This window comes from Haliotis rubra, unplaced genomic scaffold, assembly GCF_003918875.1.
Source record: "Haliotis rubra isolate DU_JTF1 unplaced genomic scaffold, ASM391887v1 Scf27, whole genome shotgun sequence".
NCBI lineage: Eukaryota > Metazoa > Mollusca > Gastropoda > Lepetellida > Haliotidae > Haliotis > Haliotis rubra.
The window spans coordinates 3,243,845-3,269,640 of record NW_025766780.1 but is presented as its reverse complement, the minus strand read 5'-3'; the positions used below and the strand labels follow the sequence as shown (position 1 = coordinate 3,269,640).

At 40.2% G+C, this 25,796-nt stretch overlaps 1 protein-coding gene across 3 annotated transcripts; it reads right to left on the bottom strand.

Annotated features, from left to right (window-relative positions):
• Positions 1 to 3,853: 3,853 nt before the first annotated feature.
• Positions 3,854 to 17,492, bottom strand: LOC124280593 (betaine--homocysteine S-methyltransferase 1-like). 3 transcript variants are annotated; one of them, XM_046716569.1, is made up of 7 exons: positions 17,361 to 17,492; positions 14,334 to 14,524; positions 13,830 to 14,024; positions 8,428 to 8,539; positions 6,952 to 7,130; positions 4,995 to 5,076; positions 3,854 to 4,340 (listed from the first exon to the last, which is right to left on the bottom strand). In XM_046716569.1, the coding sequence occupies exons 1-7, from the start codon at positions 17,371 to 17,373 to the stop codon at positions 4,201 to 4,203; spliced, it is 912 nt and encodes a 303-aa protein (XP_046572525.1). In that variant the 5' UTR covers positions 17,374 to 17,492; the 3' UTR covers positions 3,854 to 4,200. The 3 variants fall into 3 exon arrangements, with proteins under 3 accessions (XP_046572525.1, XP_046572526.1, XP_046572524.1); XM_046716570.1 differs by lacking the exon at positions 17,361 to 17,492 and having other exon boundaries at positions 3,854 to 4,336; positions 4,990 to 5,076; positions 14,334 to 14,540; XM_046716568.1 differs by lacking the exon at positions 17,361 to 17,492 and having other exon boundaries at positions 14,334 to 14,540.
• Between the last annotated feature and the right edge of the window lie 8,304 nt (positions 17,493 to 25,796).

The window sequence follows — 25,796 nt, the reverse complement described above, 5'->3', positions numbered from 1 at the left end:
CGAAGATTAATTCAGAAATACAGTTCGCTCTACCACCATGTATAGTGTAATAAAACACACTTTCGCCCTGAACTATTATAGTTCAAGTACGAGGACGAGTATACCTTTATTGTCTGATAATGTAATTTTTTTTCGATTGTTCTAACCGCTAGGCATGCTCCGTGTTGTTATGTGCCATGTATGGTGATGACATAGTTGTACCTTGCTCTCACTGATGGTTCTTTATCAGAGCACGTGTTGAAACAGTGTATGAAATAGGTCCGCGTCCGACCGACCGACACGGGCTAGATTTCTGACGGACGGTCTAAATTAACAGCTAGCCAGCCCGATGGTCTGGTATCGATTTTAGATAACATGTTCCTTACATCTGAGTAAAATCAACATATCTTAAAATCTATTTTTCAAATTGACCGTTACAATTACACTTGACAATTACGGTTTGAACATTAGGACAAGGAGAGTGATCCCTTCGACTGACCCTGACGACAATTCCTGACCCTGACGAGAATTACTGTTGTGACTAAGACAGTAGATGCATGTCTGGCAGGGTTTTTGGCTTATTTCCTACACTGGTTGAAACATTAGTGAAGTTTGGCACTGTGTATTCACAACGAATTGGAGAAGACAAAAAAAATGTCTATGCCATGAATCGTTAACATCTGAACCTAATTATCAAATACGTGAATTATAAGTATTGACTTCTACAACCTCATGGCATGGCAAGGATGGGCATCCGTTTGTACTCAAACGCTCACGAAACCTGTTGTGGATATTACATTCATATGCCTTATTTCAAGGAGCCACCTGATAATGACATAAGTGATTCCTTGATGACTCACCAAATGACTACGCATACTGTGTTATCAGGTGACATATAACATCCTGGTACATCGGAACCTAATATTTAGGCAAGGGTGAAATACGGTGCGTACGTGTTGTGGGCAAGGTATCTTCACAATAAATCAACAATGTATTCTATAGTTTAAAACGGAAATATAGTGTATTATAAACGACCTTAATACGAAGGATGCAGGACACACAGGAAATATGACCTATTCTCATATTGTGTTATGTGAAGTAGAATAACACGGTCTGGTCACTGGTCTACACACAGATATGGTGTGGGATAACAGGGGCCACTAAATGTACACACAGATGCAGAGTAGGATAACAGGGGCCACTCAATGTACACACAGATATATAGTAGGATAACAGGGGCCACACAATGTACACACAGATATATAGTAGGATAACAGGGGCCACACAACATGCATACAGATATAGAGTAGGATAACAGGGGCCACACAGCATGCATACAGATATAGAGTAGGATAACAGGGGTGACTCAATGTACACTAGTGGTGTAACGATTCATCGATAGTATCGATGTTTGCATCGTCAACTACGCGATACGAGTGCATCGATACAAAACACATTTAGGCAATATATGAGGATATTTATATCGCAAGGGTCCATGATACATCGATGTATCGCCACAAGAGACAATATATCCCGATACTTCTTAAATACTACTTTAAGTTGTAAGGAGTATTGCATTAGGAGTAGGAAGGGAGTCTCTTTGAAATACTTCTAAATATTAAAAACAAAATGAACCTTATAGGAATCTGTTTGTGTCTGCCATCTTTGTTAGATGAACAAAGGAGTTGGTGTATCAGTGAAAGAATGTGAACATTTTTCAATCTGTGTGAACTGTAAAAGACTTGTCCTTAAGTAATTGAAACATGTTTTAGTTGTTTGACAAATAACACCATTTATTAACAACTATGAACGATGTGTTAGCTTTGTTAAGAAAGAGAAGATATATTTAGAAAGCATACTTAAGAGTTTTTTTCAGTGATTCTGGTATAAATTACATTGAATTGTCTGTGAAAGCATTGGTGCAGAAACACAACTTTCCAAGGGAAGCCTAGATCAAAGGTTTATGTTTGAATTGTACTTTCTTAAGCATTAAATGCTGAAACTTTATTACATGAACAGCCTTTTAAGTGTGTGTGAATGTAGCACATGTTCTGCTGTATAACAAATAAAGATTCAGTCATTTTATCTATCATATATGTCCTGTGTTTAGAATTGTAAAGTATGGGGAAACGTATCGTATCGCCATCACTGTATCGTGATGATAATCGTCTCGCAGGTTCCTTGCCAATACTTTCATGATATATTGTATCGCCTCACTAAACTGGTATCAGGATATATCGTCTCGCCACTCAGGCACCGATACACAGCTCTAATGTACACACAGATATAGAGTAGGATAACAGAGGCTATACAATGTACACACAGATATAGAGTAGGATAACAGGGGTGACTCAATGTACACACATATATAGAGTAGGATAACAGGGGCCACTCAATGTACACACAGATGTATAGTAGGATAACAGGGGCCATTCAATGTACACACAGATATAGAGTCGGATAACAGGGGCCTCTCAATGTACACACAGATATAGAGTAGGATAACAGGAGTGACTCAATGTACACACATATGTATAGTAGGATAACAGGGGCCACTCAATGTACACACAGATGTATAGTAGGATAACACGGGCAACTCGATGTACACACAGATGTATAGTAGGATAACAGGGGCCACTCAATGTACACACAGATGCAGAGTACGATAACAGGGGCCTCTCAATGTACACACAGATATAGAGTAGGATAACAGGGGTGACTCAATGTACACACAGATGTATAGTAGGATAACAGGGGCCACTCAATGTACACACAGATATAGAGTAGGATAACAGGGGTGACTCAATGTACACACAGATATAGAGTCGGATAACAGGGGCCTCTCAATGTACACACAGATATAGAGTAGGATAACAGGGGCCTCTCAATGTACACACAGATATAGAGTAGGATAACAGAGGCTATACAATGTGCACACAGATATAGAGTAGGATAACAGGGGTGACTCAATGTACACACAGATATAGAGTAGGATAACAGGGGCCACTCAATGTACACACAGATGTATAGTAGGATAACAGGGGCCACTCAATGTACACAAAGATATAGAGTAGGATAACAGGGGTGACTCAATGTACACACAGATGTATAGTAGGATAACAGGGGCCACTCAATGTACACACAGATGTATAGTAGGATAACAGGGGCCACTCAATGTACACACAGATGTATAGTAGGATAACAGGGGCCACTCAATGTACACACAGATATAGAGTAGGACAACAGGGGCCACACAGTATACATACAGATATAGAGTAGGATAACAGGGGCCTCTCAATGTACACACAGATATAGAGTAGGATAACAGGGGTGACTCAATGTACACACAGATGTATAGTAGGATTACAGGGGCCACTCAATGTACACACAGATGTATAGTAGGATAACACGGGCAACTCGATGTACACACAGATGTATAGTAGGATAACAGGGGCCACTCAATGTACACACAGATGCAGAGTAGGATAACAGGGGTGACTCAATGTACACACAAATATAGAGTAGGATAACAGGGGCCTCTCAAAGTACACACAGATATAGAGTAGGATAACAGGGGGCTCTCAATGTACACACAGATATAGAGTAGGATAACAGGGGTCAGACAATGTACCTACAGATATAGAGTAGGATAACAGGGGTGACTCAATGTACACACAGATATAGAGTAGGACAACAGGGGCCACACAGTATACATACAGATATAGAGTAGGATAATAGGGGCCTCTCAATATACACAAAGATATAGAGTAGGATAATAGGGATGAGTCAGATTGTACACTCATAGTACAGGATCAGTCAATGCAAATATATCAAGTACTTGTTTTTAGAATATTCTTCGTATGAAGACACAAAATTATGTTATTTCGTTTATTAGGCATATATACAACAGCTATGTATGGAATAAGTATACCAATATTACCGTTGAGCAAAACACAAAAATAATGCTTATCAATATCCTGGAAACTATCGAATACTACAAAACAATTATTAAACGCATACAACGTAACCCGATGTAAGCAATAGAAACGGAAACAAACAACAAGATACACTTCAGTATCTAATCATTATTACTGCTAACTGTCTCCTTCAAGCCCTGCTGGTAGTAAGTGTTGAATGAAGCGTTCTGGCCGAACACGTAATGCTGGGACATGTTTGGGGAGTATCTGCTGGCTGGCGGTTGACGCCCGTATCCTTCCGCGACTATTCGCATAAAGCTGGCACTATTTCCGCAACATAGTCCCACGTACTGCACCCCCAGATCAAAGGCCTCCTGGGTGAACTCAGCGATTTGAGTGCGACTGCACAGCTGGGCTGACAGGTTGTGGGGAACGCCCGTGTACCTGGAAAAGGTGTAGCAGTAAATAATGCTTATATAGCATTCACCTTTACATAGGTATATCATCAATACAATGCACCAAAATATTACTCATAATATTGTATGTACATGGTATCCTAATATTTGAGTAGTATTTTATTTGACGATATGTAATACAAGAAATAAAGAATAGTTTGTATTTTTAAATAGTGAAATATGATGAGTTCCATCATATATTGGCTGAATGTACAAGAGGTCTGTGACCCTATGAAACTCCAAACATTTGCTATAACACAAATTAAAGGTCGGGGAATTTTAAAGATATCATGTGGAATCATTTATTTGGGGACTGACAGTCGCCTTTAAATGAATCTCAGTGGTGTACCTTTCAGCTAAATATATAAAGCAAGAAGTCACGGAGTTGGTAGATATGGCATGTTTTGTTATAGAAACCATAGTAAAGTTGTAGATGTGTTTTTGACACGACAGTCATTCGTTAGCGCACTGCAGTCATATGTGATGTCCCAGAGCGTCCCAGAGACACGTGATTAATGGTCAACATTACGCAGCTCGTACTCTATTTGCAGCTTTGGTCTTCAGATACCAACCCGTGTCCAGCAGCATGTGTAATTCAACAGGTGTACATGGTGCAACGATAAAATGAAAGCGGGTATAGCACCTGTTTCTGGGTCCTTCAGCGACTGCATTGTGGGTAAATCCGCCGTGGTTCGGTAGGGAACGGGCAGGGCGGCAATAGGACCCTGGCAATGAATTTCTCAAGTGAGTAAGTGAGACAGTTTGAAAGCATGTCAATAATATCACCGTTTCAAGTGACAGACTAAGGGTCGCTATTGTTGCAAGTATCCTTTCTTACGATCACCGAATATTCCCTCACCATCTGGATACATTGAAGCAATAGTAACCCAACTCGCAGTAATTTGTGTGTTATTTTCTGGGAGGTCTATTGGTCACATCAACAGATATTTTACCATTTTTCAGTATTATAATGACGAGATAAGACCCGTTGTATTACAATATAGATATTGATTATCGATCAGATCGCCAAGTCCGCCATTTTGTTTAACTTAAGGCCAACAGAAGAGATGTTGAAGGTGTATACATCTTCACAGCTTCTGGTGGCGCTACGATCAAACCACTAAATTTCAGCTTAGGTCGGCAAGGGTGGTTGCTGGGGTCTACTCCCATTTGTGAGAACTCCCAGTTGTGAGACTCCCAGTTATGAGACAGTAGAGCAGGTAATTAGCAACGAAAACACACCATACTCCTGTCTGATAGAATGGATTCACCCTAGCCAATTACTGATTTGCTATGTACCTGAATCTTGTGGAGGTAACTTAATGAAACTTTATAAGATAAATTGATTAACATACAGGTAAATGTCTTTAATAATTAAACACTTTGTGTAGGTAACTTAGTGATCAAAGAGAAATTAATTTACCTACTCAGATTTACTCAGTCTCCGAAACTACAAGCTATAGTTTAAGAAATAACTCTGAAATTTACAGTCGAAATGCCCCTTATGCCAAACCCTTTCTACCCAACACAATAAATTTGGAATGGAATGCTCTACCAAATTCCAAAGAGTCATGAAGTCTCAAAGAATTTTAAAACCTAACTACAAAAACCGAAAACAAGATTTATATTGATCTTAATTATGGCTCTTGTTTTTGTCAAATCGTTCATTGCTGCCTCAGGCTCGGATCTAGCGACCCAAACGCCGATAAGTATTTTATAACACACATTTAATAGACAGTGCATGTTGCTCTTGTGGATATCAACTACCCGTTATAACCTGGATAATTTTTTTAATGGAAACAAAGAATTTACTCCTTGTGTAAACCGGAAAATAGTTGAATCCGTCCACGATTATATCATCAAGACACAACCTTCAAATTTTCACAGGAAATACTGAAATTAACTCAACAACCTTCTCGTGATTGATTTATATTCCTACAATAGCTTGTTAGACACACACAACTGTAAGTCTCTAATTATGACTACTTAGAGAATAGTTGTATTTGATGCAATCTGTATATATTTATAAGTACTTAAAAATATATTATGCAATAGTCAATAGCGATGACGTCACATCCTCCATTTCATTTTATATTGCATGGGAGCGGTGTTAACATAAGCAGTAATACTTCACCAATCCCAATTCATTTTCATAAATAATAATAAAATATGTTTAAACCAAAATGACTTTCAAACTTCATAATAGTCAATAAAAATGTGTTATCATAATTACATATTCTTCTGAATAAATAAAATATTCAATGAACTATTTCTTCTGTGTAAATATAATCTTTGATAATCTATTTCATTAATCAACTCATCAATGAACTATGCCTCCTGTGGGTACTGGGCTGGACTGATCCCACTTTCATTGTAGGGATGTGGAAACACCACCTATGTGCACTGAACCATGAATTAATGTGTCTCACAACTGGGAATTCTCACAAATGGGAGGACGCCGTTGCTGGTAGTCAGTTAACCTGAACACGGGAAACATTCGTGACGGTTGCATGGGAAAATGACAAGGGTCAATTTCTACACCTTGGCTTATCAATACACGGAAGTCCTTCACATTAACCCTACGACCGCTAGCCACCAACCTTGCAAGCCTTTCTCACTTCCTTCATCAGGCTCATGGTCGTCCTCGGGCCCCTGTGGCAGTTTAACCCCACCACGGCAGCCCCTGCCTCCTCGAGTCTCCGACACGCCTCGGCCATGGGGACACCGTCATGCGTAGTGTCCACAGTCTGCGGGGCCAGGGTGACGACGGCAGGCATACCTTGGCATACAGAGAGTTAACGTCGCTTGCAACAGCACAGTTACATCAAGCATGTTACAGAAGTTACATCAAGCATGTTACAGCACAGTTACATCAAGCATGTTACAGCACAGTTACATCAAGCATGTTACAGAAGTTACATCAAGCATGTTACAGCACAGTTACATCAAGCATGTTACAGCACAGTTTCATCAGCATGCCAAGCACTGTTACTTCAAGCATGTCACTGCACAGTTACATCAAGCATGTTACAGAAGTTACATCAAGCATGTTACAGCACAGTTTCATCATGCATGTTACAGCAGAGTTTCATCAGCATGTTACATCAGTTACATCAAGCATGTTACAGCACAGTTACATCAAGCATGTTACAGCACAGTTACACCAAGCATGTTACAGCACAGTTACATCACGCATGTTACATCAGTTATATCACGCATGTTACAGCACAGTTACATCAAGCATGTTACAGCACAGCTACATCAAGCATGTTACAGCACTGTTTCATCAAGCATGTTACAACACAGTTACATTCAAGGAAACCATCGAACGATGTCCAGCGGATGAAAGATCTAATGTGACATGTGATGTCAATACGTTTCGTCCATCTTTGAATGACACCAGTGTTATGTACGCTCGCACTCTTTATAAGAATCCTGCGCCACGAATTAAGGGTAACACTTAAAACAATAATGAGTGAGTGGGGTTATTTTACGCCGTTTTATAGGTATCCCAGCACGACGATCGACACCAAAAATTAGCTTACGTCTTGGGCTTTAACACGATGGAAGAGGAACAAACCGACGTGTTGCAGGTGTAAGACGTTTACCGCACGTGTTCATTTGGCAGATTAAGAGTTATTTAAACGGGGCATGTTTTGGATCTTGCTACCTATGGATCCGTGCACGGGTTGCAACATGGTCCCAATTATTCCGTATGTGCATAAGCTTCAGGTCACGGGGGCGGTGAGGTAGTCTAGTGGTTAAAGCGTTCGCTCGCCACGCCGAAAACCCATTGTACCCATATTCCCCGTATGGGTACAATGTATGAAGCCCATTTCTGGTGTCCTCCGCCGTGATATTGCTGGACACTTGCTAAAAGCGGCGTTAAACTATACTAACTCACTCACTCCTCGTCAGCATATTATGTCAGTTCATAGATGTTACCTATTGTTAGTGTACCTTTAAATGGTAGTACTGAGTCACGGTAAGGGTCACTAGCTCGTACACCAATCCGACAACTGGCCATACTTACAAACCCGCCAAAGGCTAGATGGCGGAACAACGTGGTCACCTACCTTGTCCGTATTTCTTTATAGACTCCAAAGCAATCTGAGCTTCGCCCAGATCACTGAATGTTTCAGCAACCATGAAATCGGCGCCATATTGTCGCGCCCACTCGATCTGTTCCTGAATAGCAACAATAAGTTGTCAATCTAGGACCGAAAACTTGAACGTGAACCTCCTAAAGACACCGGTTCAGTCCCCAGACTATATACTCAGATAAAACACAACAGCAGCAGCACAGCCCTGAAGTCAGGAGTCCATGTGCTGCTTGCACATCAACATGGATAGAATCAGACGTTAATCTCGCGAATGGGTTAGTGAATAACGAAGGACCGAGAACATAGGTAAGATCAGAGACCACATAATATTATATGGTCTCTGGTAAGATAAATGGCCTCTTGCTTGCACTTTGAATAATAAAGCAAGACTTTGATTTTACGTAAAGTTTTTGTATTGGTTATATATATCACGCTGGAGTTTATGTATTGGGTATCTATATCACGCTGGAGTTTATGTATTGGTTATATATATCACGCTGGAGTTTATGTATTGGGTATATATATCACGCTGGAGTTTACGTAATGGTTTATGTATTGGTTATATATATCACGCTGGAGTATATGTATTGGTTATATATATATCACGCTGGAGTATATGTATTGGTTATATATATATCACGCTGGAGCTTATGTATTGGCAATATATATCACGCTGGAGCTTATGTATTGGCAATATATATCACGCTGGATCTTATGTATTGTTATATATATCACGCTGGAGTTTATGTATTGGTTTATGTATTGGTTATATATATCACGCTGGAGTATATGTATTGGTTATATATATCACGCTGGAGCTTATGTATTGGGTATATATATCACACTGGAGTTTACGTAATGGTTTATGTATTGGTTATATATATCACGCTGGAGTATATGTATTGGTTATATATATATCACGCTGGAGCTTATGTATTGGTTATATATATCACGCTGGAGTATATGTATTGGTTATATATATTACGCTGGAGTATATGTATTGGCAATATATATCACGCTGGAGTAAATGTATTGGCAATATATATCACGCTGGAGCTTATGTATTGGCAATATTTATCACGCTGGAGCATATGTTTAGCAATATATATCACGCTGGAGCTTATGTATTGTTATATATATCACGCTGGAGTTTATGTATTGGTTATATATATCACGCTGGAGTTTATGTATTCGCTATACATATCACGCTGGAGTATATGTATTGGTTATATATATCACGCTGGAGTTTATGTATTGGTTATATATATATCACGCTGGAGTATATGTATTGGTTATATATATATCACGCTGGAGCTTATGTATTGGTTATATATATCATGCTGGGGTTTATGTATTGGGTATATATATCACGCTGGAGTATATGTATTGGGTATATATATCACGCTGGAGTTTAGGTAATGGTTTATGTATTGGTTATATATATCACGTTGGAGTATATGTATTGGCAATATATATCACGCTGGAGTATATGTATTGGCAATATATATCACGCTGGAGTATATGTATTGGTTATATATATCACGCTGGAGTATATGTATTAGTTATATATATATCACGCTGGAGCTTATGTATTGGGTATATATATCACGCTGGAGTTTACGTAATGGTTTATGTATTGGTTATATATATCACGCTGGAGTATATGTATTGGTTATATATATCACGCTGGAGTATATGTATTGGCTATATATATCACGCTGGAGATTATGTATTGGCAATATATATCACGCTGGAGCTTATGTTTGGCAATATATATCACGCTGGAGCTTATGTATTGTTATATATATCACGCTGGAGTTTATGTATTGGTTATATATATCACGCTGGAGTTTATGTATTCGCTATACATATCACGCTGGAGTTTATGTATTGGTTATATATATCACGCTGGAGTTTATGTATTGGTTATATATATAACGCTAGAGCTTATGTTTGGCAATATATATCACGCTGGATCTTATGTATTGTTATATATATCACGCTGGAGTTTATGTATTGGTTATTTATATCACGCTGGGGTATATGTATTGGTTATATATATATCACGCTGGAGCTTATGTATTGGGTATATATATCACGCTGGAGTTTACGTAATGGTTTATGTATTGGTTATATATATCACACTGGAGTATATGTATTAGTTATATATATATCACGCTGGAGCGTATGTATTGGGTATATAATTCATGCTGGAGTTTACGTAATGGTTTATGTATTCGTTATATATATCACGCTGGAGTATATGTATTGGCTATATATATCACGCTGGAGATTATGTATTGGCAATATATATCACGCTGGAGCTTATGTTTGGCAATATATTTTACGCTGGAGCTTATGTATTCTTATATATATCACGCTGGAGTTTATGTATTGGTTATATATATCACGCTGGAGTTTATGTATTCGCTATACATATCACGCTGGAGTATATGTATTGGTTATATATATCACGCTGGAGTTTATGTATTGGTTATATATATCACGCTGGGGTTTATGTATTGGTTATATATATCACGCTGGGGCTTCTGTATTGGTTATATATATCACGCTGGAGTATATGTATTGGTTATGTATATCACGCTGGAGTATATGTATTGGTTATGTATATCACGCTGGAATTGATGTATTTGTTATGCATATCACGCTGGAGTTTATGTATTCGCTATACATATCACGCTGGAGTATATGTATTGGTTATATATATCACGCCTGAGCTTCTGTATTGGCTATATATATCACGCTGGAGCTTCTGTATTGTTATATATATCACGCTGGATCTTCTGTATTGGTTATATATATCACGCTGGAGTTTATGTATTGGTTATATATATCACGCTGGAGTTTATGTATTGGTTATATATATCACGCTGGAGTTTATGTATTGGCAATATATATCACGCTGGAGCCCCTGTATTGGGTATATATATCACGCTGGAGTTTATGTATTGGTTATATATATCACGCTTGAGCATATGTATTGGCTATGTATATCACGCGGGAGCTTCTGTATTGGTTATATATCACGCTGGAGCTTCTGTCTTGGCTATATATGACGCTGGAGCTTCTGTATTGTTATATATATCACGCTGGAGTTTATGTATTGGTTATATATATCACGCTGGAGTTTATGTATTCGCTATACATATCACGCTGGAGTATATGTATTGGTTATATATATCACGCTGGAGTTTATGTATTGGTTATATATATCATGTTGGGGTTTATGTATTGGTTATATATATCACGCTGGAGTTTATGTATTGGTTATATATATCACGCTTGAGCATACGTATTGGCTATGTATATCACGCTGGAGTTATGTATTGGTTATATATCACGCTGGAGCTTCTGTCTTGGCTATATATGACGCTGGAGCTTCTGTATTGTTATATATATCATGCTGGGGTTTATGTATTGGTTATATATATCACGCTGGAGCTTCTGTATTGGTTATATATCACGCTGGAGTTTATGTATTGGTTATATATATCACGCTGGGGCTTCTGTATTGGTTATATATATCACGCTGGAGTTTATGTATGGTTATATATATCACGCTGGAGCTTCTGTCTTGGCTATATATATCACATATCTTTACAAGCCAGACGTGCATGTTTCCCTCTGTTTCAACTGTTCACCAAGTATCAAAGTATGTCTTTAACTATTGCTAATAATATATTTGTCAGTAAGGTACTACCAATTCTAACCTATGGAAGTGAAATTTGGGGCTATACTTGTAGAACGTGTATTGAAAAGGTTCATAGTGAGTACTATAAAAGATTTCTGTCACTCAGTAAAAAAACTGCATCATGTGCTGTACTTGGAGAAATTGGCAGATATAACTTGTGTGTACATTACCATTTAAGGTGTATTAAATATTGGTGCCGAATTATTCGTATGGACCAAAATAGATTCCCGAATGCCTGTTATAAGATGATGAAAGCCTATGATGATAACGGAGGCACAAACTGGGTTTCACATGTTCGAATGCTTCTATTTACTACAGGTTTCTCCTATGTCTGGTTAGCCCAAGATTGTGGCGATGTAAATCACTTCATGTTTGAGTTCAAACAACGCTGTATAGATATTAATATACAACACTGGAATAGCAAAATAAGAAACTCATCAATTCTTGTAAATTATTGTACATTTAAGACACTTCTTGAACCTGAACTGTATATTTCCTGTGGCGCATGAAACAAAGATCTTATGCGAATGTTGATCAAATTCCGATGCCAATCACATAACTTGAATATACAAAAACAACGTTTTTCAAAGATAATTGTCCCATATAAAGAATTAGTTTGTAACAAATGTACTTTAAACGTGCTTGAAGACGAATATCACTTGTTGCTAATATGTCCATTTTATAACCGATGCAGATCCCAATGTATTCCAGCCTATTTCTACAGCCCACCTTCAATTGTCAAATTCCAAGCCCTTATGAAGATACACAGAGTCACTGTTTTTAAAGGAATATATATATTCCTGAAGCAAAACAAACGTTAAAATAATTGTATTATGAATTATATTTCACCTCTACACACCATGACAATGTTGTATTACCTGTTGTACTCTTGGCCACATGGCCTTCAATTCTGAATAAAGTGAAGTGAGTGATAAGTGATATATCACGCTGGAGTTAATGTATTGGTTATATATATCACGCTGGAGACGAATCAGTGTTCCCTAATCCCTAATTAATACTCTGGTACAGCTACAACAGAATACACGTTTGTTTAAAGTAGGACTCACAGTCACCTCATAAACAGTCCACAGAAGAGAAACACAATCGAGACTTATCTTTCCATTGTATTTGTATTAGGGACGGTACCATTCTTCATGTGGTTCTCCATTAACGGTACAGTATGAGCTATGATTAGCACATGTTTGTTGGAGTTAAATCTGACAATGAACGTGACCTTGAAGTATGTCAATATCATGATAAAAATGGCAATGACACTGCGAGGGCGGAGGAGTTGACCAGTCTTAGCTGGACAGTTTCATGCATATGCCTTTTTATTGTGTAGTACATGTTGTCTGAAGTCACTCTTACAGCACAGAGTGAATGAGTGAATATGGTTTTACGCCACTTTTAGGCGGACACCAGAAATGGGCTTCACACTTTGTACCCATGTGATGAATCAAATCCGGGTCTTCGGCGTGACGAACGAACTCTATAACCACTAGACTCCTACACCTCCCCTTGTCATCAAGTACCACCGATAGCGGATTAGTACGCAGGTTGGTGATAACATGAACCTAGAATTTGTTCTCGGAAGACTCCCCCGCAGAGAACCATTAATGTCTACTCCTGAATGAACAGTTCTGAGTATTGCTTGTAAACTCGCCTTAAACATTGCCTCCGTTTTTTCAACTGAGTCTCTGTTGTCCTTCACGTAGACGGTTGTGTTGCAGATGTTGCCTGCCATCAACGTCCCCGTCTCGTCCGCAACGTCACGTGCTATCTTCAGGGCATCGTGGTTGAGCTTCTCTAGGAGATGTTCCTTTCCAATAAGACGGAGCTTCTCACGGTGGCCATAATACTGAAGTGGTCAAGGGTAAAGTGTGGTGAGCAAGTGTTACCCTAGCTCCACCCCCAGAGGTGTAACCTATACTTATTTGTTTACTCATAGGATGAATCGCCTGAATTGTAAGTATATATTCACTATACATGAGTACTTGGACATAACGGAAGTATACCGCCACCGAACACCAGAAATGGGCTTCACACATAGTGTCCATGTGGGGAATCGAACCCGGGTCTTCGGCGTGACGAGCGAACGCTTTAACCACTAGACTACCCCACCGCCCCGTAAACAAAAAGCAACATGAAGACGACGCTATTACATTACCGTGAATGCAAGAACAACGTCACTTCCAGCGTGGACAAACTCCTCGTGTATGTTCCGAACAAGATTGGGATGTTCCAGCACGACTTCCGGAACGAAACATCCGGCTCTGAGGTAGCCTCTTCTCTCGAACTCAAACACATAGCCTTCTGCGACCAGCACGTTCCCTCCATCGGACAACCGCTCTACTAATCCTAAACAGAAGCACATTATATCTCGAGTGAGTTACGTTATTCCTGCTTAGTTCATAACACAATTTTGCTTATGCGATAATGGATCAGGCTACCACAAAACTTACAGATTCAGACTGGAATCGGCAACAAAGAAATAACGTTTTTATTCTTTTCTATGATATTGTGTACTATGTTCTTGTATACTATGGGCCTGTGGCCTTCAGTATGAATAAAGATTGACTGACTGGTTGCCAGTTTGGTTAAATAACGTTCGTAGTCACTGAGGTTTCAAAACCTCGGAACACCCGTGTCTTTAATCAGGCGGAGGAGAATAGTTTGTCGTTGTGTGTAATACTACACTTTGGTTATTTGGGCTTAAACAGGTACATTTATGACATTTGTATGAGGTACTTGCAGTTATTACGGATTACATTTGTCTGGAAAACTTCATTGAAACCGGAGGCTACCGAGCTATCTGTGCTTGTCGAGGCGATTGTCAGGTGGTCAGGCTCGCTGACTTGGTTGACACATGTCATCGTATCCCAATTGCGTAGATCGATACTCATGATGTTGATCATTGGATTGTCTGGTCCAGACTCGATCCACAGACTCCATTTCCCGCCGTATAGCTGGAATATTGCTGAGTGCGGAGTTAAACAACAAACAAGGTTCCTACGACAGTTTCTTCCCACTTCCGAAACATACTGGCATTTACCAATATGATAACGAATAAGATATAAAACCCTTCATCTTCATGCTAAACGAAAACAATAAACAAAACGTATGAACCATAATGGATACGATAGCATGTGTCAACCAAGTGTCAACCAAGTCAGCGAGCCTGACTATACTGTCCAGGTATATCTTTCTTGTGTACACTACACATTATACTTTTGTACGGGCATGTATATATGTGTGCATGTGCGCGCGCGCGCGTGCGTGCGTGTGTGTAAATGACAAACCCGGCATTCAATCAGACACGGAATCTTGAATCATATACCTTTGTAAAAGTTTGAAATTAGTGCAGCGGAACCTTTTATCCCGGGCTGGGTAAAGCGTTTTGGGGATATCGTCTCTTCAAACACAGAAGTTCATCAGTGGGTCCACAACACTTTATTTGTCAGCTAAGTATGTAATTACATGATAGTGCAGCAACGGCCAGGCAGCATCACAGAGGCGATCGTCAGCCCACCTGCCTAGCCGCTGTCCGAGGGTCAAGTCCCCTTACATTAAGAATTCATTGTCTTTATACTACTGACTGTCCGGCTGCCCTGTATCGTATTACGATACATCTATGGTCAACCTGCAGTATCCAGCACCTCGTCCACAATGTTAAACTTCCGTGGCCAACCGGCCATACTCTAAAGTTAATTAGGGTTAATTACACGCAGGCAGCTGACCTGTACATGGCTGTGCTGATGGTCATGATAATAAGCTGCTGATATTTCATTTATATTGTCAGCACTGTGATTTAGATTTAGATAACACAACTTTAACTTAACTCAGAGTATATACAAACATGTCTATATTTCACGATAAAACCCATACCCCATCCAAGTGCCTACGACACTTTTGTTCTGAAGTTTATGCATCAAAACAAATACAAGCAATACTTTGCTTCATTTTATCGTAAGTACTTTAGAGGTTTTGTAAAAGCCACGATTTCTCATCAAGCAAGTAGCATGAAGAAGCTCATGAAGCGTTATAGATTCCGAGGTATTCGCCACTTAGCAGAATGATCCGAGAGGACCCGAGTGGAAAAGATCCTTTAACCGAGACTCTTGTCACAACCTTCCTAGACAATAGCAAATGAAATAAACATACAAAGTTTATGAAAGGTAAACGCGTTTCAGTGTTCTAAACCAACCTACCTTGGCCCGCCATTGTGTTGTGACTTGTGATGCGATAGAACGGTTATATATGTCAACGATAATTATGCAACTCGGGATTTGAGGCACAGATAACCTGCCTACAAAGGCCCTGGCGTGCTACTGTCACTGATGGCACCATTCGCTGTTTAATTATGTTAATGAATAATTCTGTTCTTTATTGAATCATAGAAAGGCAGCATCTGCACCAACTGCACGCCCTCATCAAAGATAGAAAAGCAAGGAAAGAACAAGCATTGAAATACTCAGGAGTCAGAAGTGTTCCTGCAACAACAGAGACAATGTGTGTCCGAGTTGAGAAGTGCAGGTTATGACGCCGTATCGAGGTATTTGGCAGGGATGATCCCAGAGGACCCGAGTGGGAAAGATCCTATATTGGAGACTCTTGTCACAACCTTCCTAGACAATAGCAAATGAAATAAACATACAAAGTTTATGAAAGGTAAACGCGTTTCAGTGTTCTAAACCAACCTACCTTGGCCCGCCATTGTGTTGTGACTTGTGATGCGATAGAACGGTTATATATGTCAACGATAATTATGCAACTCGGGATTTGAGGCACAGATAACCTGCCTACAAAGGCCCTGGCGTGCTACTGTCACTGATGGCACCATTCGCTGTTTAATTATGTTAATGAATAATTCTGTTCTTTATTGAATCATAGAAAGGCAGCATCTGCACCAACTGCACGCCCGCATCAAAGATAGAAAAGCAAGGAAAGAACAAGCATTGAAATACTCAGGAGTCAGAAGTGTTCCTGCAACAACAGAGACAATGTGTGTCCGAGTTGAGAAGTGCAGGTTATGACGCCGTATCGAGGTATTTGGCAGGGATGATCCCAGAGGACCCGAGTGGGAAAGATCCTATATTGGAGACTCTTGTCACAACCTTCCTAGACAATAGCAAATGAAATAAACATACAAAGTTTATGAAAAGTTAAAGCATTTCAGTGTTGTAAACCTACCTACCTTGGCCCAGCATTGTGTTGTGACTTGTGATGCGATAGAACGGTTATATATGTCAACGATAATTATACAACTCGGGATTTGAGGCACAGATAACCTGCCTTCAAGGGCCCTGACCTGCTAGAGCACCATTCCGTGTTCAATTATGTAAATGTATAATTCTTTTTTTATCCAACAACATAGCAACTTCTGCACCACCTGCACACCCTCATCAAAGATAGAAAAGCAAGGAAAGAACAAGTATTGAAATATTCAGGAGTCAGGAGTGTTTCTGGAACAACAGAGACAATGTGTGTCAGAGTTGTAGTGCAGGGTATGGCGCCGTGCCGTGTGCTCTTCCCACCTGCCGTAAACACATTCGATAACATGATGTAACGCTAGTCCAAGTCTTACATGTGTCATACTGGTTCATGTTTTGTAATTGAACGAAAATAATAACATTTGTTGAAGATAAAGTTGACTTAACATCTTTATAAACACAACTACTTCTACGGACACCTGTACATTATATGTTGTTTAACGCCACATGCAGCACTGTCCAAGCATACGGTCAGTTTTCCAATTCAAGGTAGTGCGATTACATATATAGGTAAACACACTTGTCTCCTAAATAATAATGGTCGTGCAGCTAAGAACGTTTTCAACATAATCAAATGGTTTTTTTGTTTGTTGTTTAACGCCGCACTCACCAATACTCGAGCAGTTGGGATAAGGTGAGACGGTGACCCACATACAGGAAATTTCCATAATAGCCTATACAGCTAATGGTGTCTGTATGGTAACTTTGATCCCTTCGCTAACAATGCTTCTTACCGTCGATACTAATTTTGTATGATCGGTATGGGCTTTTGCTCCCACTTCCGCGGTTATATGAAATTTAGACATCTTGAAAAACTTGACATGTACCCACTACCAACAACAACACACACACACCTAATTTTATTACATTTTAAATGGCCGAGTTCTGGCCATATTATTTTCCGTTTGCAGTATAGACAGAGTGCAAAGATCAGATTAGGGTCTACGTTTAAAATATTGAAAAAACAGAACGTATACACATGAGCATTAATCACGCAGCACTATATATATAACACTACGATCACACTACATGTTGTTGCAGATGCTTTGAAAAACAAATTCCATGTACAGTACAACCAGAACTTATTGAGATTTAAAGATTGTAATTTTTAAAAAACAATTCACTCATTACTCACGTATTAAATGTGAATATTAGCAGAACATAACTCCAGATTCAAACACAGGTGAACAGTTAGTATTTTGTCAAGTCACCATGGGCAGCAAAGCAGGCTTCAATGCGGCGGGGCATACTACTGATCAAAGAAGTTAGAAAGTCGTGGTCCATGCTGTACCAATATCGGACCACCTCTTCTTTCATTTCAGCAATATTGTCAGATTTTTCTTATTGACACTTTCCTTCATAAGTCCCCAAACATTTTCTATTGGATTTAGGTCAGGGCTATAGCTTGGCCAATCTAATAATGTCATATTTTGGGTCCGAAACCAGGCCTGTGAATGCTTTGAACGATGTTTTGGGTCGTTGTCCTGCTGGAAAATTCAAACATTTCCATAGAACACGTGAGCAGATGGAAGTAAATGTCCCTCGAGAATATCTGTGTACTGCTCACTGTTCATATTGCATGCAGCTGAGTTCTAATTGTCTCCTTACAGACAGGCACAGTTCCTCTATCAATCATATCCAGCCTTAAGTTTTCTAAACTCCTTCGTTTGTTTTAAGAAACAAGAACACCAAGCCGCTTCCTGTCACCGACAGTCAATTTTCTGGGCCTACCTGCGCCTCCCTGGTGCTCAATGCCATATCCATTTGCAATGGTTCTGGTGGAGAGTTGGACGACGTTCCCTGAGACCAGCAGTCCGCAGCCACCTTGCGATGGTACTGGTGGAGAGTTGGACGACGTTCCCTTGCGATGATACTGGTGGAGAGTTGGACGATGTTCCCTGAGACCAGCGGCCCGCAGCCACCTTGCGATGGTACTGGTGTAGAGTTGGACGACGTTCCCGGAGACCAGCAGTCTGCAGCCACCTTGTGATGGTACTGGTGGAGAGACCGCCTCCATGGTGTAGTGGTTAGAGCGTCCGCCCGGAGAGCGTAAGGTCACGGGTTCGATCCCCGACTGCGTCATACCAAAAGACGTTAAAATATGGTACTTGTTGGTCCCTGACTGGTGCTCGGCATTAATGGGTACAAGGACTGGTCGCCTCGGAGTCAGTATAATGTGTCTGAGTGAGGTATTCATGCTTAACTGCGGCATGGTATCTCAGTGGGCTAGCACTATAAAACCAGCTTAAGTCTGGGCTAGTACAAGCAGCCGCACATGCACATACACACGCATGCACGTCGTCATATGAGCGAAATATTCTCAAACACGAGGTTAAACACAATTTCACCTCACCTCACCTCACCTCACTGTTGGAGAGTTGGACAATGTTCCCTGAGACCAGCAGCCCGCAGCCACCTCGCGATGGTTCTGGTTGAGAGTTGGACGATGTTCCCTTGCGATGGTACTGGTGGAGAGTTGGACGACGTTCCCTGAGACCAGCAGCCCGCAGCCACCTCGCGATGGTACTGGTGGCGAGTTGGACAATGTTCCCTCAGACCAGCAGCCCGCAGCCACCTCACGATGGTTCTGGTGGAGAGTTGGACGATGTTCCCTTGCTATGGTACTGGAGGAGAGTTGGACGATGTTCCCTTGCGATGGTACTGGTGAAGAGTTGGATGACGTTCCCTGAGACCAGTTGGACGATGTTCCCTTGCGATGGTACTGGTGGAGAGTTGGACGACGTTCCCTGAGACCAGCAGCCCGCAGCCACCTCGCGATGGTACTGGTGGCGAGTTGGACAATGTTCCCTCAGACCAGCAGCCCGCAGCCACCTCACGATGGTTCTGGTGGAGAGTTGGACGATGTTCCCTTGCTATGGTACTGGTGGAGAGTTGGACGATGTTCCCTTGCGATGGTACTGGTGAAGAGTTGGATGACGTTCCCTGAGACCAGTTGGACGATGTTCCCTTGCGATGGTACTGGTGGAGAGTTGGACGACGTTCCCTGAGACCAGCAGCCCGCAGCCACCTCGCGATGGTTCTGGTGGAGAGTTGGACGATGTTCCCTTGCGATGGTACTGGTGGAGAGTTGGACGATGTTCCCTTGCGATGGTACTGGTGGAGAGTTGGACGACGTTCCCTGAGACCAGGAGCCCGCAGCCACCTTGCGATGGTACTGGTTGAGAGTTGGACGATGTTCCCTTGCGATGGTACTGGTGGAGAGTTGGATGACATTCCCTCAGACCAGCCCACTCTCCATTGCACCCCCACTCTCCTGCCGGAGCAGTTCTTCGACATGGGTCATGGGATTGCGTCTTATCAGACAGATGAAATGGGACTCTGTCATCCTATTCATTGGTGACTTCCTCGGTCTTGAACAATCTTTTATTTTACCGGTGGCCACGTGCTTAGTCACACGTCGACTAATAACCGAATCCCTGTGTCATACATGCAAAAATTTGTCATCATGTTTTCTTAAAGTCTTCGTCTTGCCATGTTTAGCCAAGAAGGTACTTTTTACTGCAATTATGAAATACCACAATATGCTTGACACCTTCACAACAATTGAACATGCGACCTACAGCTTTCGATATTGTGTGAAATTGGTCTTGAAGCCAACGGGATTCAAACTCATTGAACAAAGTCAAGTCTTGTACTTGTTGGGATAAGCATTTGAATTTCAGTTTCATTGGTCCTGCAGTTTCTTTGATGTTTACAGATGGCTCAGCTGATGGAACACATGATATATAATCACTCGACTTTAAGTCAGGTTAGCCTTAATTATAGCTTTAGACCACAGAAAGTATTTCATTCCATAAATAACACAACCAAGGCTGTATGCTTCAAATGTACATCGATAGCACATCTTTATTCATCTTATACATAATCAATCATTAACATAACCCTACATTCTTTTCAAACATTCTGCATTTGACAAATGGACCCTTTTATCACTTGCTACTCAGTACTCTCAGCACTGGATACAGACTCGGATCAGTCTTGACTTCTCCAATCCTTAATTAATCTTGAAATCTCTCACGGGAGTCAACGAGTCTACATCAGTGCTGTGTGGTGCTGTACAGTATTAAATTAAAGTGTGAATGATTCAGTTGATCTCATTCCAATCTGTGAAGAACAGTCCAAATACAATATCAGATTGGTCAATATTTAAGCTCTCTGATGATTTCATTTCACTAAGATACATATTACACGAGTATGGTAAGAGGAATGACCTATGGAAAACTATTATGTTGACAGAAAAATACCCAAGTGTCCATGGCCATTCATCTCTAGAAAATGTTGCTGCATATGATGGCAATAGTCTCAAGTCCTTCAACCATATTTTCCCTTCCACACAGTCCTTTCTGTAATACAAAAGCTCTAAATGAAGCAAGTCTACATGTTCCTCGGGTTCACTATCTCCCACCTCACTTGGACTCGTTTTCAGTTTAAATGTAGTTTTAGTTTCTAACAACATTATATACTTTCACAGGAGAAGCACGTTACCCACTTTCACAATGACCATGAACTCAACTCTCACTGATTGCTCTCCCATATTCTAACATTGCCAAACATGTGTGTCTTTGAGAGTTGTACATTCTCACCATACATCATAACCCCAAATTAAACAAAAGCAATCACATTTCAAAATCCCTGTTCAACATCATTAACAAACACGTAACATTTCATGTTTTGTCTGTACATGTAACACAAATGTATGACAATCATTATGAAACAGCATCAAATTTCTTATCATTTGATTTAAGGGCATACATCCAGCATATCAACAGATTAGTCATTTTAGTAACTAGTTGTTATGCAGAGGCGGATACAGCTTTTTGAGAAAGGGGGGGTGCACACTATTGAGAAAAGGAGGGGTGCACACTTCATTTAACAAACTTTCAGCACAAAAGGGGGGGTGGGGGTGCACCCCCCTGCAACCCCCGTCTGGATCCGCCTATGTTATGATATTAGAGCTGGGAAGATATGTCAGGTCACACATTTTCATAAAACTAAATATACAGAGCATCTCATTTTGTTGCCTGAGATAGTTCTGTTTTAAACCTTCTTATAAAATGACAACCTATAAACTGATAGCAAGGAATGTTTAACACGGATGTTACCAATACATTCAGATGAAAAGATTTCTTCTACATGATTTGATAAACAAAACTAACTTCACTATCTTGCAAATGTCACATAAAATATATGCCACTAGATAGCTGTTTTTGTTATGATGTCAAGGCCAGACAAGTGCACAAGCAGACAGATGAAAACAGTATAATGTTATGAAATCCAAGTTTCATGTGTATGTACATATACACTGAGTGTTGGATTGTAAATGGGCATACAAGTGACATTTTTAACCAGCACTCCAGATTCTCTTTTTCAGTCTTTATATAATTTTCAGACAACTTATTTATGTTTCTAAAAAAGCCTCCCTTCTTTATACTCTTCCTTACTCCCATTTAAACCAACAAGAATGTGATTACACTGACATTACAAATAACAAAGTGGTAGCTATGTACACTGTGATCCGGCCATCAGCATTATGTGAAATATTTCCTTTTGCTGTTTTCCAGTTTAAGCATCATTGTCAATGCACTAGTGTTAAAAGTCTGCTCCCTAGACTTGAAAACTTCTGAAGTAATTTGAGGACCACCGTAATTTGGACCAGTGGCTTGCTATGTAGTTGTAAGTCCACACAGTCTATGTATGTTACAGCGACAAGTTATTGCTACATGAGTGAGTGAGTGAGTTTAGTTTTACGCCGCTTTTACCAATATTCCAGCAATATCACGGCGGGGGACACCAGAAATGGGCTTCACACATTGTACCCATGTGGGGAATCGAACCCGGGTCTTCAGTGCGCCGGGCCAACGCTTTAACCACTAGGCTTCACCACCCCTATTAATACATGACACTCAACATCCAGGGGGTTAAAGCTGTAAATGTCAAATAAATATGTTGGTATGTCATACGTTGGCAAACCATTAATACATCTGTATCCTATTTATACAAATAAATACTACAACATATTTATATAGATGTACATATTATGCCAGCTTCACACATTCATGGAAAGCCTGAAACACTTGACAAAAATCAATTCATGATAACTAATAAGTTAATAATTTGTTCAAGGGCTCAGTGAGTGAGTGAGTTTAATATTACACCTCACTCAGCAATATTCCAGCTATATGGCGGTCTGTAAATAATTGAGTTCGGACCAGACAATCCAGTGATCATTGATCTACGCAATTGGGATACGATGATACGTGTCAACCAAGTCAGCGAGTCTGACCATCCAATCCCGTTAGTTGCCTCTTATGATAAGCATGGGTTACTGAAGACCAATTTTAACGTGGATCTTCACAGGTACCCTGGCTCTGTGACAGATGGGTGATACCCTTTAACTCTGTGCACATTTTAAACAGGACAGAGCCTGTTAGTGAAAACTGATGTCAGCCTCTACACACACGGCCAGTGCTGAAGAAGTGCACACTTTCAGATTCAAGCATGGGTTACTGAAGACCAATTCTAATGTGGATCTTCACAGGTACCCTGGCTCTGTGACAGATGGGTGATACCCTTTAACTCTGTGCACATTTTAAACAGGACAAAGCCTGTTAGTGAAAACTGATGTCAGCCTCTACACACACGGCCAGTGCTGAAGAAGTGCACACTTTCAGATTCAGGTGACAAGTGGAATCCTCTTAAGTACTGACTGTCTCTTTTCGGTGAAATTGTTTCACAAGCTTCAGAATTAAAAAAATACTGAATATAGTGAATAATATATATTTTAACGAACTTTTAGCAGGAAGCATATAAACCAACAATTTTCTAAATTAATGTATATGTGAGCACTAGCTGCTAATGTATGTGACTCACATGAAGCATGAATGTGTGCTAGAACTACATATACTGACGGAAATAATTAGCAGAACTTCACTATATCGCAGTTTTCATTTATTCATTTTCAGATTTTCACCACAATGCAATACAAGCTTGGGAAGGAACCTGAAAGGGAAGCAAGGAACGGTTTCACATTTATGCGTTCCCTTATTTGTTTATGTCAGTATATATTCCAGCAAGTAAAACAAGACAGTAACACACGTCAATTTTCTTTGTGGGTACATGGGGAGAAAACCATAATGTGGCTGGTATTTGGCAGCTGGTGTGCAGGATTATGGCTCACGGAGTAATGTCCCTTGAGTGTGTGTGTCGAACAATATCAACATTATATTACAATCAATCTGGAAATTTGGAATGTTCACAAATACATTTTTGGATATCATAATTTATTGTTAGTATTATTATTAGTAGTACTATAATAGGTATTAGTAAGTCAGCACCTGTGCCAACATTGTGTACACTGGCAGAGGTGTAGGCTTCTGTACATGATACACTCTGCAAAACTCACATCCATGATACCGCATGACTTGGACACTTCGGACACCATTTTGTGTTGTCAACAGGGATGGAGAAATCCTAAAGGTGACACTTACTCACTGTGTTGAGCTGGAGGGAAATCCAACCGGGACTTCAGGATTACGAATATAGGTGGGTGAGTTTAATTCAAGCAAAAACAGGTGTTGAGACATAATATTTCTGTTACAATTTGAATCTGAAATGCAACGCCATGGAAAACACATCTGTCTGATGTAGAGACTCACTGCAGATTAAAGCCAATGTTCCAGGGGAGGTAAGGAGCTATCAAACAACATAACTTACAACAATCAGAATCTCATGACATGTTGTTTGACAGTCTTGTACGGCCCCAAACGTCAAACTTTGGCCCCCATTCTCTACCCTTTAAAAATCATATAATCATACATAAACAAAGAACATCATAGTTGACCTGACCCACACCAAGAGAAGGACGCACCTCGGATCGGCTGTTTGATTGTGTCTGGTACAAGAAATAACATGATCTTTATGGAAATGGTACCCTGATTTACTCAACAAACAAGACCTTATCATAGCATTTCATGTAAGGGTTGAGTGCTATTATGCCACAAGTTCTGCTTATCTTGATTCAAAGGCTGATTATCCAGACTTACAACAAATTCTTCTTCTTCTACCCCTATACAGTTGTCAGTGGTAGATGTTTTTCATCTAGTTGGCAACTCAATTACCACACAGACAATATCTTTGGTCTCAACAGGTTCAACAGTACTAGAATTTACTGATAAAAATACTCACACAAAACTCATCTCACTCTTTGACCTTGTGGTAGTCATAGCACTTTGCAACTTCCTGAGGCATCGGAGTTAATTGACTCAAAACATCCTGTTCTAACCCTTTCCAAACTAGGCTGGAATTTCTGAGTTCTGTGCAGATTTTGGTTGACAGCAGGA

What these genes read in the sequence shown, in the direction of transcription:
- LOC124280593 (XM_046716570.1), bottom strand. Translation starts at nt 14,540, where the DNA reads ATGTGCTTCTGTTTAGGATTAGTAGAGCGGTTGTCCGATGGAGGGAAC. An exon ending in AAACGGAGGCAATGTTTAAG is followed by an intron (nt 8,540 to 13,829) that starts GCGAGTTTACAA and finishes GTTGCTATTCAG; the next exon opens with GAACAGATCGAGTGGGCGCG. An exon ending in TATAAAGAAATACGGACAAG is followed by an intron (nt 7,131 to 8,427) that starts GTAGGTGACCAC and finishes CTGTATGCCAAG; the next exon opens with GTATGCCTGCCGTCGTCACC.